The sequence below is a fragment of the Anabas testudineus genome, chromosome 13, assembly GCF_900324465.2.
Source record: "Anabas testudineus chromosome 13, fAnaTes1.2, whole genome shotgun sequence".
NCBI lineage: Eukaryota > Metazoa > Chordata > Actinopteri > Anabantiformes > Anabantidae > Anabas > Anabas testudineus.
The window spans coordinates 1,460,846-1,475,914 of record NC_046622.1 but is presented as its reverse complement, the minus strand read 5'-3'; the positions used below and the strand labels follow the sequence as shown (position 1 = coordinate 1,475,914).

At 40.6% G+C, this 15,069-nt stretch overlaps 1 protein-coding gene across 1 annotated transcript; it reads left to right on the top strand.

Moving 5' to 3' along the window:
• The first annotated feature begins 86 nt into the window (after positions 1-86).
• On the top strand, positions 87-14,059 carry zgc:162698 (Lung_7-TM_R domain-containing protein). Its single transcript, XM_026377271.1, has 21 exons — positions 87-319; positions 1,952-2,024; positions 2,213-2,310; positions 2,516-2,620; positions 2,710-2,766; positions 3,899-3,958; positions 4,207-4,254; positions 4,636-4,777; positions 5,047-5,108; positions 5,615-5,798; positions 5,877-5,976; positions 6,195-6,288; positions 6,411-6,488; positions 7,792-7,900; positions 7,996-8,054; positions 8,267-8,370; positions 8,464-8,537; positions 9,432-9,493; positions 9,927-9,979; positions 10,086-10,116; positions 12,722-14,059. Exons 1-21 carry the CDS (start codon positions 179-181, stop codon positions 12,761-12,763), a joined length of 1,776 nt encoding a protein of 591 aa, XP_026233056.1. The 5' UTR covers positions 87-178; the 3' UTR covers positions 12,764-14,059.
• Positions 14,060-15,069: the final 1,010 nt, after the last annotated feature.

Here is a 15,069-nt window from a genome sequence, read left to right as displayed (position 1 = left end):
TCCACATCCCGTCTTCTTTCTTTATTGTATTCTAAAATTAAAAAAACAACATATGTACACGTGTTTTCAAACTTCCCACGACTCCTGAAAGCACCATGCCTCTCCGGTGACGTCAGTCGGAACCAGGAAGTGTCCCGCTCTCCGCCGTCACGAGTGGATTTTGTTCCTTCTAGATCAAATGGCGAGCTCTTCGGGTCCGGGTCGAACCGGGCCGAGCCTCTGGTCCTCGGTGCTGCTGCTGCTGCTGGTGCTGACAGAGCTGAGCGGACCGGTCGGGGCCGCGTCCGAGCAGGGGAAGTGGCTCCTGAACATCGACAGTGTGAGTTTCCGATTGTGTGTTTGACTGTTAGCTAGCGAACCTCGGCGGCTCTGACCGAACCTCGGCGGCTCTGTCCGAACCTCGGCGGCTCTGTCCGAACCTCGGCGGTTCTGTCCGAACCTCGGCGGTTCTGTCCGAACCTCGGCGGCTCTGTCCGAACCTCGGCGGTTCTGTCCGAACCTCGGCGGCTCTGTCCGAACCTCTCAGGTCCAGTGTGTTTACTTCTAGACTTTCTTCAGTGGATCTAGAGCTCAGAGAGTTTCTCTGTAAAACAGAATGAAGCTGCTGATCCGAAAACATGTGGCTCCAGTCAGTTCTGTGTAGAACACGGAACCAGGTCAGAGGAGATGATTAGTGACAGATGAAAGTTTGTGAACCCTCTAGAACAAGTCTCCTCCTGGTTACTGGGTTCTATAGGACGAACATTAAAATCTGATCAGGTTTTAGATCATTAACCAGAAACAGAGAAAGTTCTGAAGGTTTCACAAACTTTGAAGCACCAGAAAATATGATATCAATATCATTGGTAGTTACCTGTTACTGTCTTCTGAACTGAAGGATTGTATGATGACGGTTCACCTTTATTAGAATTATATCTGGATTTGTCTTTTATGTATTAATTTATCCTTCACAGACTGAGACTCTTCTGGTTCTGGGTCCATTTAAAGTGGCTTGTTATCAAACTGACCTGTCAGCAGCTGATTCCCTGTGAATTCATATCAGACGGCTAAACTGTAGAATTAACATCAAGCATCGTGGCCTGAAAACCTCAGTTTTTAGTTTGTTATTGACTAATGAACACATGAATCCTCTTCGCTCCGTGTTTCTGTCCTCAAACTGAGACTGGGAGGGTTCAGGTGTTTCTTTAAAGGTTAGTCTTTCTACTGCGCTCCTGTTTGCTCACGTTCACAGCTCACAGCACAATAACTACTTTCATTTGCTCGTGTTTCATAAGATGATCTGAAGAGACCGTTTGATGTTTGGTTCTTTTTAGCACAATACATTTTCAGTTTCTGTGTTTTTGTTGAGCCCATGTGGATATATTATTAATATTATTATCTATCTATCTATCTATCTATCTATCTATCTATCTACATACAGTAGCATGAAAACCTTCTCGTGCTGCCTGTAAAAACTGATATTTCCCCAGAGTTCCTGAATCTGATGACGAAAGACCAGAATTCTTGTGTTGAGAAACTTTCTTTTTGAGCTAACTGACGATTGTGAAACATTTGCTTGCAAGGACTGAACCGTTGTCGGATTCTCTTTCCCAGTCACGATACCTTCGCCTGTTATTAGTCGTTAGCAAATTGAATCAATACTTCAGTCTTATTTTGTCTTTGTCCCAACTTTTTTGAATTTTATTTTTTATGGCAGCATCAAATTCAAACTTTGCTTCTATTTTCAGTGAAACACTGAAAATCTTTTATTTTTTTTATTACAGATTAAAATTTTAATACATTTGAGAAAAAAAATTGTATCCAGAAATAGGGTTTGTACATTTTATGGCGCAGGAGGCCAGTAGTAGTCACGCTCTAAGTATATTAGCCGTATCATCCAGAGGAAGGAAAGTTGTTATTTTCACGGGATGCATGAGAAGTATGATCATGTGTTTTTTTTGTTTTTTTTCAGGAAACTTTGAAGACTCAGAACCCCTTCCATTTCTCTAAAACTCTATTCAACAACACCTACATCTTTCTGAAATGTAAGTAGATCGAAGACAGAGTTTTTCTTCTTCTGACATTTGCTCTGAGTGTCTTTAAGAGACTGTTGGTAACGTGTGTGTGTGTGTGTGTGTGTGTGTGTGTGTGTGTGTGTGTGTGTGTGTGTGTGTGTGTGTGTGTGTGTGTGTGTGTGTGTGTGTGTGTGTGTGTGTGTGTGTGTGTGTTGCAGTGCTGCCAGAGACCTGTCACCTGCCGTCTCCCGTCCAGTTGAACATCTCCTGGTATCTGAGGAACTCACACTGCCATCAGGAGATCTTCCAGCTGGATGTAAGACTCTTTGTTTTCTTAGATTCAGTTAATGCAGTTTTACTTTCACTGGACATGCACAGAGCCATTTGGGGAACTATTTTACTGTGGTCATTTATCAAATCATAACTTTACTCCCAACTGCTTTGATCCATCATGTAGAAATGACTAACGCCTCTGTTCTGCCTCCATCTCCGTAATGATTAATCATTACCACGCGTTTCAGGCAAAGAAGTATTTCGGGTCGACAGATGTCAAAGTACCTGGAGGACGTGGATACTACGTTTTACACCACTATCATAACATCACCTGCAGCCAATCCACGAACACGGTACACATGCACACACACAGACACACTGAAAGCTATTGAGTAATGTAGGGATAGTGTTTTAAATTTGCCGTGTTTGTTCTGTGTCACAGTTTGGCCTGGTTAACTTTGACGTGAAAACGCCTCTGAAAGAACAACAGCAGCAAAAGGTGAGAGACTCTTTCCACTTCTGTCCTTCTCTCATCTTTTCTTTCTCAGCCAGAGCTACACACAATATGAAAAGCAGAAGCAAACCACAGTGGGAATCACTACAAGTTCAAACCTGCACATTTTTTATCTTGTGCATGTGTCAGAGAAGTAAACTGAAAGCTTGTGTCACGTAGTGTGTGAAATATTTGTGTTCATGTGAAGCAGTTACACATTCTCTTCTATTGTTTTCACTTTGTCATGTTGTTCAGTCACATACAGCAAACGGAGAAGCTCTTTTTCACTTGCTGTATGCGTGGCAAGTGTCCATGTACACATCAGTGTTTATGGAAGACTTATTCATATTTGTCCTTGAATGCTCGGTTTCATCTTCTGATCTGAGAGCCCCACGAGTCACTTTGGCTTCATTTATACTTCCATTTACATTTAGTCATTTAGCAGATGTTCTTATCCAAAGCAACTTAGAAGAGAGGTAAAAGGCACAATATCTAAGTCAAAGAGAAAAACACTACAGTAAAGGGCCGTAGGAATAATAATACGTTGGTGATGAACTAACACAACACCAAACAGAGGAATACTACTGGACTGGGCCTCTGCTGTTTCTGAACTTCAGCTTTCAAACAAACACTGTGACTTTAGCATGGGAATTATTTCCCTCTGCATGATGGAAACGTGTTCCCCTCAGCAGCTGATTTTACTTTCTTTCATTTTCATTGTGATAGACAGAACCAGTTTTTCCAGGTAAAGGCACACCTGTAAAACTACTGCTACTGGGTCATTTCTGAGTAGGAGGTTATGCTATTATACTGCAGAGGAGACATCGTTGTTAGATGTGTGTTGCTAAATAGCTCTGGCTCTTTTTTTACACAGTTTATGGTTTATCAAGTTATATCAATTTCTTCTGCAGGTCTCTGTTTCTGGCATGATTGTCACATACCAGAAACCATTTTAATTGAAAACGCTTCTGAACTTCAGTATCCAGAAAAAGTTGCATAATTTATATGTCACATGTCTCTTATTCTTATTCTGTTCCTAAATCTACACAAGCTGGAATGTGAATTTATTCATTAAGAACTTAAAAATTATCTTTAACTTTGTTAAACATGTTTCCTTTGTCTTAAATCTGTTTTTCAGCCAAACACAGACAAGTCTTTAAACAGGAGGAGACGAAAAGCAGAGCCTCCAAAACCAAAGGTCTGCACATCCAACCGACCGTTTCAACTTAACACAAAGTTTCTGTATCCTCCCAGTTAATGGCTGATTTCTAACCAATATGAACACTTCACCTTTATCTGCCTCTTGAGGAGTGTACTAATATTTTTAGCTTGCGCATCAGGTGCAGCTCTAGAATTTGATGATCTGTTTATTTGTAATTAACAAATGTTTGATTATATTTGCTTCTCTCAGCTGATTTTACTTCCCTCTCTCTCTTTCTCTTTCAGGAACATGCTTCAGCAGAAACAGGAAAAGCTACAGCCCCTCCTAACAAGGTTAACCATTCTGTAGATTGGATTAGTCATATTATTTTTAACACAGGGTTTCAGCAGGTCCTTAAATAATCTTAAAGTCTAAAATTCAGTAAGTCTGAATCTTAGACCTGAAGAGGTCCTAAAAACATTAGTTCTTAAGTCTGATTTTAATAGTTAAAAATGACCGTGATCGTTTTAACTTCCTTATGTTCTTACTTAGTTTTGCATAGTCTGCTTTTTTATTCTGAGGAAAGTGTTAGTGCTGCTTTTCATCTCAACATGAGAAGAAGAAGCGTGTCACCGGCAACATGCGTCCTCTTCACACTTTACACAGACTGGTGTTAACAGATGTTTGAGGCTGACGTTATGTTGATGTGAAAGCTTTTCTGTCTTGTTGCTCAGGTCTCTGATGATACTGAGCTCAATTTGGTGGCTAAGAGCTGGGAGGACGGACCCTACGTGTTCATCCTGAACATCACAGAAATCAAAAACAAAAACGGAGCCCCCAACTCCGCTAGCCCTCCCACACCCTGGAGTCTACAGCGTCAGTACACACACACACACACACACACACACACTCTCTTTTGACCAAGACAGACACAGGTATTATGTTGTCGTTGTCTCCTCAGTTTGTGACACCAAGATCATCTTTACTACTGATACTTTAATTTTATTCTGCAGACTTTTCCAAAACCACCTCAGAATGTTCTTAAGAGATTTAAAACCCAGTGTGCCAGTCATGTTCTAAGTCTTAAAGTCTGGATGTAGAAAATCTGCGAGCAGTTCTCTGATTGTGTTTGTTCGGCTTTACAGTAGAAATCAGCATGAAGGGCCCTCATGAGTTCATATCAGCCTCTGAATGGCCTCTGATGGTGGTAAGAACACATAAGCACACATACAAGAAAATCAAATTCTACATTTGGTGATTCTATGTTTGGGTTTCTACACTGCAGAGAATAAAATAAAACAAGTGCAGTTTTTAATTTAAAAAATACATAAAATATACAGTCAGGGTTTTGAAATGGCTTAAGTAAGGGATGGATGGAAGTGGAGTTTTAAAGACACAGGAGCTCAAACAAACCTTTTTAGTCTCAAGGCCAAAAAGAGTCAAACTGTGTATTTGTACTTTTTTAACTTGAAAATCATATAATGTTGTATCAGAGCCTCAGAATAAAATCTAAACTTTAACTTAAGCAAATCATGGTCACTTTAAAGAAGGGCAAAGAGGAGCAAATAAAGGGTCTATGTTGATGCCAGAGTTCAAATCACCTTCACTCCGCACTCCGTAACTAATTGCTCTTTTTTAAAAGCACCTGAGGATCAAGTCTCTTTTTTTATTCTATCTTCAGTAGTTTCACTTTCTTTGTGTTTCCGTGTCCAGTTCTACATGGTGATGTGTATCGTATATGTGCTGCTGGCGGTGTTGTGGTTGGTTCTGTCGGCGTGTTACTGGAGGGATCTGCTCAGGATCCAGTTCTGGATTGGAGGAGTTATCTTCCTGGGCATGTTGGAGAAAGCCGTTTACTACGCTGAGTTCCAGAGCATCAGATACGACGGTTTGTCCGGTAGGTGAGGACACAGAAGTGAATTTAAAATGGTCAAACATGTTCAGAGGTGGTGAGTTGTAATGTGTCCTCCTGCAGTCCAAGGAGCTGTGGTGTTTGCTGAAGTGCTCTCTGCAGTGAAGAGGACTCTGGCCAGGGTGTTGGTGATCATCGCCAGTCTGGGATACGGCATTGTCAAGTAAGTATTTCCTTCTCCCAGCTCTCTGGGGTTTTAGTTTCACGTTTTAGGCAGAAACAAATAATTTTCTCTTTTAAATAACGTTGGACTCATCACATCGTCACTTGTGATTAAAACCAAAAATCTACAAGTGTAAAAAGTGTAAAATAAAAAGATGCAAGTGAACACTTTGATGGCACCGTACTCACGCACTGCTGATGGTCACGTTTCTCCAACAGGCCCAGACTTGGTGCTTTGCTCCACAGAGTAGTTGGAGTTGGTCTGTTCTACCTGATCTTCTCCATCGTCGAGGGAATCTTACGAGTCAACGCTGTAAGTCGCGCACACACACACGCGCAAACACACACACACTGCAGCTGTGTGAGTGTGTATTTTAATTTTTATGTTTTGTGTGTGTGGTGGCGAAAGTATGTTTAACCTGTGTCTCTCTCCAGGATCGAGGCAACAACGCCAGCAGTCAGTTTTTGTGTGAGATAGTGCTGGCCTTCATTGACTCCTGTATTGCCTGGTGGATATCCTTTAACGTCTACACACATGAACACAAACCGTCCACACCTACAGGACCTTTAACTACTCTAGAAAACTTTCTTTCAGAACAATAAGTGATTGGTCTGTTTTATTTATAAATTGACTAATAAAACCCACATTAGAGCTCTTTCCACGCACAAATCAAATGTGCTGTGCGTAGTGCTGCTGAAAAAGCTGCTTTTTTTCAAGAAATATGGCTGAGGGATCATGTGGAACAGTATATAGTGACTGACATAGAACTTAATGAAGTTTACAATGTAAAACACGCTGTTTCCAACAAAAAGTCGTCTAGTTTTAATATTTGGTTAGATGTACAGTATTTTCACCAACAAATCCCCAAAGTTACAGTTAAGGCACAATCCCCAAACCTTTGCTGGCTTTACATGACTTCCTGTGGTTCTGCTCATCTCTGGCAGAGTCACTGTTTAAGTTGAACTGAAGGTGACGTAGTCAGATCTGTGTCTGATATAAGACAAAAAGAACATCGACTGGTGATTGTCGTGCAGCTGTTTATGCTGTATCTTCTGCCACCAGATTCCGAGAAAGTCCATAAACCTGCGGTGTCCTCACTCTGTCTTTCCGAGTGGATTAAGGCTCCTCTCTGCATGTTGTGCTCTGCTGGAATGTCTTGGTGTTGCTGTTTTGTTCTGATGGTTTTTAACGGCTGGTGGATCTCACCAGATCACACCGAGGAAAAATGCCACAAAGTGGAGTCATTTATCTGAGCCAGATAAATCAAAGCCAGGCATGCTGTGTGGTTCCTCTCTTTTCCTCTCCACCCTTCATCCTCTCTGTACTACGATCGCTCTTTTCCTGTTTTCTGCCCTCTTATCCTGTCCTCTTTTTACTCCCCCTCCTTCTCCCCTCTTCCCATCCATTTCCTCTTTCTTCTTCCTCCTTTTCTTTCTCTAGGCTGAAGATGATGTAGTTCTGGCTGCTGTTGCTCTTGCTGTGCTCGACTCTACCCTCTGCTGGTGGATATCCACTTCTGCTCCTTCCCCCTTTTTTAGTACCAGTGAAAATCTGTTTATCGCTCTATTGTCTGCTTTGTTCGTCTACTCATTTTGCCTGTGTTCAGCAGAAATCATGTGCACTAAATATTATGAGGACAGCTACAAAATGCTGCATGTAAAACCCTTTCTCCCAGACTGAAGATGCTTTCACACCTTTAATGTTTTCTGCAGTTGTTCCTGCAAGTGAAAACTGGATCTACCACACTGTTATTTGATGGTAGAATTATAATTTTTCCTTTGTACTGCTGATGATCTTCCTTGACTGGGTCATCACATCTTTGTGAGTTTGGCACAGACCATGAAGCTGCTGAGGTTGAGGAGAAACGTGGTGAAACTGTCTCTGTACAGACACTTCACCAACACGCTCATCTTTGCGGTGATAGGTAGGAAACATCCTCTCAGCTGTTTGTGTTCAATATTTACAGCCGTCATTTATCACAGCATCTTCAAAGCTTGTATGTGTTGTTATGTTTTCCAGCATCAGTCATCTTCATTGTTTGGACAACTAAGACCTTCAGGATGTCTAAATGTCAGTCTGTAAGTATTTGGAGGAGTTCTCTTATTCACTCTACTAATGAGCTCTGGTCACATTTTATTAGTGTGTGCTCTGCAGTAGTAAATGTCTCATTTGGGTCAATTTATTCTCTAAATGTACTTTATCTTCAGTCTCCTCCTGTATATGAACTTATTTAGATGCTTTAAATAACGTCTCATCATGTTTCATTAGACACGTCTCTGTGTGTCTGCAGGACTGGAGGGAGCTGTGGATAGATGACGCGTTCTGGCGCTTCTTGTTTTCCATCATCCTATTGGTCATCATGTTCCTATGGCGACCATCGGCCAATAACCAGAGGTAGGATGACGTGTATCAGGGCTGTTGATCTTACTACAGCTTTTTCTGTTCTGTGTATTGTTGCCAGTTTCCTGATCTCTCTCTCTGCAACAGGTATGCCTTCAGTCCACTGGTGGATGAAGAGAGTGAGGAAGAAGAGAAGGAGCCGATGATGAACGAGGCTTTTGGTCAGAAGCCTACATACTTTCTTTACTCCTTCCCTTTTCTCTCTCCTCATTTGATGCCTTCTCCCCCCACTCATTATCTTCATCAGTTTATAGTCGATGACCAACCCTAGTTCCAACAACATTGGATAAAATCTACATAAAAACTGAAGCAATGATTTGCAAGTCTCATAAACCCAAAAAACATCAAATGTTTAAAAATGAGCCATGTTAAAACAACATGTCTCAAACGTTGGGAAAGAGGCTGGAAAAGTGGTAATAACAAGAAAAAGCTGGAACATTTAGCAGCTAATTAGAGGTTTAGGTTAATTGGCAACAGGTCAGTAACATGATTGGTAATAAAAAAGAGCATCTCTCAGAAGTAAAGATGGACAGAGGTTCATCCATCTATGAGAAGCTGCATCTACACCTTGTCAGGCTTCTTCAGAATAATGTTTTTCAACATAAGATTGCAGTCTTTGAATATATCATTGACTGTGTTATTATATACAGTATATTATATATCCCTGTGGTCATCAGGCCCTCAAACTCCAGTGCATTATAAACAGACATGATTTGGTGATGGACATTACTGCATGGGTTGAGGAACACTTCGAAAAGTACATATTGTACCTATGACATCAGCACGGCTTCACAGTGGTAGTGAAGAGTCCTGTATCTATCTATGTCTATTTATTTGAAAATGACATTTTCTCAGTTTAAATATGTGATATGATTTATATGAGATATGATTTCTATGTCCCATCGCTTTTGGAATTGGGGTTGTTCTGTATGTTCGGGGTTATTTAAATCATCCTCAGTATCTGATCAGCGTTCAGTGGAATTAGTGAGTCCATGACATCATCACCTCTGTGACGTCCTCATTCAATTTTTGTTTGGCGCTCTTTTTGTCTCCAGAGGGCATGAAAATGCGTGGCATGAAGAACGAGATCAACGGTACAGCCAAAGCCAGCAAAGTGGTGGGTGAATGACATTCATGTTCAAACCACAAGCGCTTGTCTTTTAATGGCTCAGGGTTTGTCCTTCCTATTACAGAACAAAAAACGTACTGAATTCTGTAACTTTTTAAGCTCTTTACCCATTTAATGTGATCATTGTTAGGTTTATTTCTGGTCCTACTTGTTGTATGTTTGTGAGAAGAGTTTTCCAGCATGCACAGAATAGTAACCTGCCCTCTTCTGCATGCTCAGCCGCCTCATTCTCAGTTTTCAAAAACGTCTCTGCACTTAAACCCTTATACCCCATGAAACTGAAACAACTCTTTCTAGAGCACTTTACTTGAAAATTCTTCTATGTGGCTTAGATATTATCTTTGCTTTGTACCTTACTTGTAAACCACTTTGGGTAACAAATGTAAATTTAATCTCTAGATACATGTTGTTGTTTTTCCAGGATGAGGATCTGAAATGGGTCGAAGAAAACATCCCGTCATCTATGGCAGATGTGTAAGTTGTTCATAGCATGAATTCAGTAGCGATTGTTCACATCATTGTTGAAAATGAATTGAAATCAGGTTTGATGCTGAAGGTCTTTTTGTTTCCCTCCTCACAGCGCTTTGCCACCGCTCCTCGACTCTGATGAGGTAAATTCTCACTCTGTTTCTCAGATTGTCACACAACTGCACACTGACATCAAACTAATATTAGACTTCAGACTTTACATCATTCCAATGTTTAATTGATATATACAGCGACCATTTGTGCATTTGCTGGTTAATGAGGTCCACTCCAACGTGTCTCCAATTTAAAACTCAGTCAGAGTTACGCTGGATTCACACAGACATTAGAACACCAGGTGGAGGTCTGTTGTTTGTCTGTGCTGGTTTTAATGTTGTGGCTTTTCTGTAACACAGAGGATTTTTGATCCTTTTGTTTTATATGAAAAAATGTGCTCACATGATATTTATTGAAGTCTGCACACGCATGTTCAAACACACATGGTTGTCAAACATGTATAGTTCTGATCTAAAGCAGCAGGGGGCAGCAAACAGTCATCTGAACACATGAACTGCCCCCAAAACTCACACTGTTGTTTATTCTCTTCTGGCATCATGGCAGTCAGGACAGCGTGGTGTTGTGGCCGGAGGTGTTGGTGCTGCTGCAGCCAATAGTTAAAATAATAATAATAATTTGAAAAAAAAAAAAAAAATATATATATATATATATATATATATATATATATATATATTCAATTTCCTAGTTTTTTAAATTCAGATTTTAAACATGAATCCTCCAGAGACCTCAGAGAGTCTCTTTCATCAGACTTTACATGTGTAATGTCTGTTTGTAATTTAGTGTATTCAGACCATTTTCATACCACTTTCCAAATTATTTACTCTCTGATCTCTGTGCTGAACATTTTTAAGTGCTCCAACAATCAACAAAGTGCCTCTTATGTAAAATGAATTTCTTATGTAAGCTGCTGTATGCACTCTGAGAGATATTAAAATCCATAGGACACACTAAGTCATTCAACACGTTTCTACTCATGCTGTTGTGAGGAGGGAATGACATGACAAACAGGTCAAATAAAGGGAAGAAGGAAAACTTACGGAACAGCAGCAGAGTCATGAATCTCCTGTGTTAGCGGGTAATATTAAGGAGACATAATTTCCTTAACTCCCCAGTACTCACGTCCTTATGGCAGATTATGTAATGCACTCTTGTTATTTAAGAGGTAAATTAAGGAGAAACCTCAACTGAACCTGCCCATTATCCCTTTCATGACAAATTATGTAATTCATCATGATTAAGGAGGAAATTGCTTTACCCTGCCGCCACCCCATCGCCTGCATATTCTGAGGTTTATTAAACGAGAAACTTGAAGCGAAAGCTGGAAATAATGTGTATTATTGGTCATCAAAACTAACACTGCATTTGTCTGTCTGTGACACTTCAGAGGATCTAAATCTTTAAAAACACCTCACAAACAGGTTGTGTCATGTTTTAAAGGGGATCTTTGATTTCCTTTAACAACTGCTCATTTTAGTTTCTAGTAAATGTCATTTGAGGACAGTGGGGCCACGAGGTGCAAGGCAGCTTCACAGAATTTGAACTAACACTGTTTGGACGAGTGAAATAACAACTTAATGTTCTCTGGGAATAAAAACGTTAATGATTTAGCATTAGATTATTCTAACTGAACAGAACTCCTCACACATCCTGCAGGTTTTCTAACAAAATCTGTGTAATAAAATAACCACAAAAGACCATTAGCCGTCTTTTTTATTGTATCATCCATCACCTGTCACTTTTCTCCATCAATCTGCCTAAAATATCAAATTAGTATTGAAGCCAGGAAGCACAGGTTCTTCTTCCCAACCAAACATCTTAAAACTGGACAAACTGTCACTTATCTGTTTGTAGTTTTTCTTCCTGTTTGCTACAAAAGGAATCATCGTCTTAACAGTGGCGACCACTCAGGGAATAGGAGACAGGATGGGAAAGGATGGAGGAACAAGAACATAGAAATGAACCGCAGCACTAATTTATTCTTTTCCAGTCGACCTGTCGGAAACAAAAGTATCACCTCATTTCAAACATCATATCATCCCGAGTGCACTGCGTTTCATTCTGAATGATATTAATTAAAAAGTCTCTAACTTTGAATCAGACTTCTCTGTTGACAAAGCTCGGTGCCGACACCGGCTCTAGTGTGGAGGAGTGCAGACAGTGTTGCCTGGCAGGGAAGTCTAACCTGGGTCAACTGTTACCAGAACTTACTGTGAAATCCTGTGTGGAAGTGCATCAACAAACACAGCTGTCATCATCCCTCGTAATGTTTAAACCTCTGTGTGGTACTTTAGATCTGTACATATGTTGCTAAAACCCGACTTCTTTGTTTGTGTCTGATCTTCTGTGGTTACTTAAATGTGCAGGCCCCCTGCATGTTTTTCCACATGTTGAAATGTCCTGAACCTCCAACCCCGATCAGCTTTTATGTAGCAGCCGGCCCACAGCAGTTTCTGCTTGAGGAATGAATAAAAAAAAAAAAACAGTACGAATTCTTTTTTGGAAGATTAGCTGGATTTTTGACATGTGCATCATGTTTCAAACAGCACTGTGGTTTAACTCCTTCAGCTACTGTAACCTAACACAACAGTCCCCAGATCTATACTGATCAGTACAGATATGAACTGAGACATGTTTGTCAGCTGTGTTTACAGTATGGTGCTGTGTGTTTTACAGGAAGCCGAGACAACCATGTTTGAGATGTCCAAGATGGAGTAAAGCCACAAGAGGACGACAGGCGACAGGAAGGAACTGGAGTAAGACGAGTATTTTAAAAAACACAAGTATAGGGTGATATGTACACGGTGGAGGATGGCTGATTAAATGAACACGTCAGGAGAGAAAGACGGACTGATGGATGAAGGAGAGATATCACAGCAATGTGATGCCACGTGGTGTGATAAGACGGTGTCGGTATGTGATTTCATCCCTGACTTTACGAGCTTTGTAAGCCTTGATTGTACATACACTGGGAGAAAAACCGATCACAGCGACACACAGATGCTTTTTCTTTTTCATTTTATTGCCTGTTTGTGTATATATACATATACATATATACATATACATACAGTATACAGTTCTGTTGTACAGAGTGGCTTGTTTGTCTCTTCATCATTTATATGCAGAAATGTGATTTTATTATTTCTTTTTCCCAAATGTCTCGTCAGACATCAGCAGCTCGTTGCTGTTGAGATTTTTGCTTTGACATGAGTTTTGATTATTTGAGCATTTGCGTCTGTTTAAAAAAAAAAAAAAAAAAATGAAAGTAACAAAAAAAACATCTTTTTGGATTTGGGAGGTTTGTAATTAAACATGTTTTGGTTTTACCTCCTTACTGTTTAAGGTTTGGTTCCAACTCTTATTATAAATCTATGTGTTGGTTGAGTGAAAAATATTTACCATGCACAGGTTTAATTGAAAGTTCACAATATATTTTATCCACTTCATTCAAATACTCGAGTGGTTTTATTTTTAGCAGTGGCACACAGAAAACATTGCAGTGAGTAGTCTGTCATGCTTCAGTTCATAGATCATGTGGACGTTAGGTTTTGTTCTGTGGGGCCTCAGGTTTAGTCAGGAACAGTAGGTGGATCATAGTAATGTAGACTTCATGTGAAGAGCTTCAGAAACAGCTGCTGGAAAACAGAGGGGATCTATACAAACATACACAACATTTGGTGAATATAATGTCACCAATATGTTGGTAATATACAAGTATCAGCAGAGACATAACACAGCTCTACGCTCAGGTTGTTGATGACTGAACCTGTTGAGCAGCACCAGGAGACAGTGGAGAGGAAAAACTCCCTTTAGAGGAAAAATCCTCCAGCAGATCCAGGATCAGGGTGGGTGGCCATCTGCTTCGACCGGTTGGGGTGAGTGGAAAGAGAAGAGAGAAAAGAACAGCAGGCAACAAAAAACAACAACAATCAGCAAGAACAGTGGACAGGTTGGAACTGGAGCTCCAAGGAGGAGGAAACGCAAAGATAATGACATGTAAAGGTAGCAGCAGGCTAAAGTATTTCAATTACTGGATGGAATCCAGTAACTATAGTATAGACCTTGATCTCCAGAGGATGAATCCTGGTCACCTGGATTTACTCCATCATTAACAACAGATTGACTCTTTCACTCTTTAAGACGTCAGTGAAACTACTACAGATATCAACAGTGGGACTGTGATGTTCATGGTTGTGGTTTTGAGTGAATTTGTTAAATAGGTTGCCCTGGATTTTAAGATATATTCAGGCCAATTCAAATTGAATTTACAGGACTGCGTCTTCTGCTGTCATCATTCATTTGTCCCACACTTTGATTTATGACTATAGATCGGCAAAGCTGTTATCATTCCTCTCAGCCTCAGTTGTAAATTGTGTTTATTGCTAATAAACAAATGTTAACAAGCTGCACTTAGATGGGTTAAAGTAGTTTAAAGTCCTGCTATGACTAAGCACAGAGCTTCTACCATGGCTGTAGACTGCAGGCCGGTGGATTTCCTCTCACAGTGAACAGAAGACACGAGACACAAAGAGTTAGGTCGTCTGTGTGTGACAGCGGCTTCATGTGTCAGGTGCTAAAGATGCAGAGTGACCGTCACCATCATTCTCTTTCTTGAAGCTTCTCTGCATCCCTGCTCAGTGTTACTGTAAACTAAAAGAGGTCACTAATATCAGTATCTGTACACACACACTTCTGTCCCAGCCTCATGGTGGTGTTTTCTTTGGCAGCAGGCGTTATCTGTCTGAGTGCCCTGTACAGCCAGCAGCCAGCTCTGTGTGTGCAAGTGAACACACACACTATCCCGTGTGTGTGTATTACAGCCTGTTAAGTGTTGACAGTGGCTTGTCTGAATGGACTAAACTCTCCATACATCATCCAGTTCAGCTGCAGGGAAAAGTCCAGTCTCCCTCTCAGCTGTCTGCTCACATCAGCCTGCAGCAGCTCGCGTCTGCTCCGTGTTATCAGGAACATCAGATCAAATGTTTGAGGGTGAAGTGAAGTCACCAGATCCTAATCTGAGGTTT

Bases quoted from the DNA above. Each gene is read 5' to 3' on its own strand.
- zgc:162698 (XM_026377271.1), top strand. From the start codon at position 179: ATGGCGAGCTCTTCGGGTCCGGGTCGAACCGGGCCGAGCCTCTGGTCC. The intron at 2,311-2,515 runs GTAAGACTCTTT...CACGCGTTTCAG, and splicing joins AGGAGATCTTCCAGCTGGAT to GCAAAGAAGTATTTCGGGTC. The intron at 5,109-5,614 runs GTAAGAACACAT...TTCCGTGTCCAG, and splicing joins CTGAATGGCCTCTGATGGTG to TTCTACATGGTGATGTGTAT.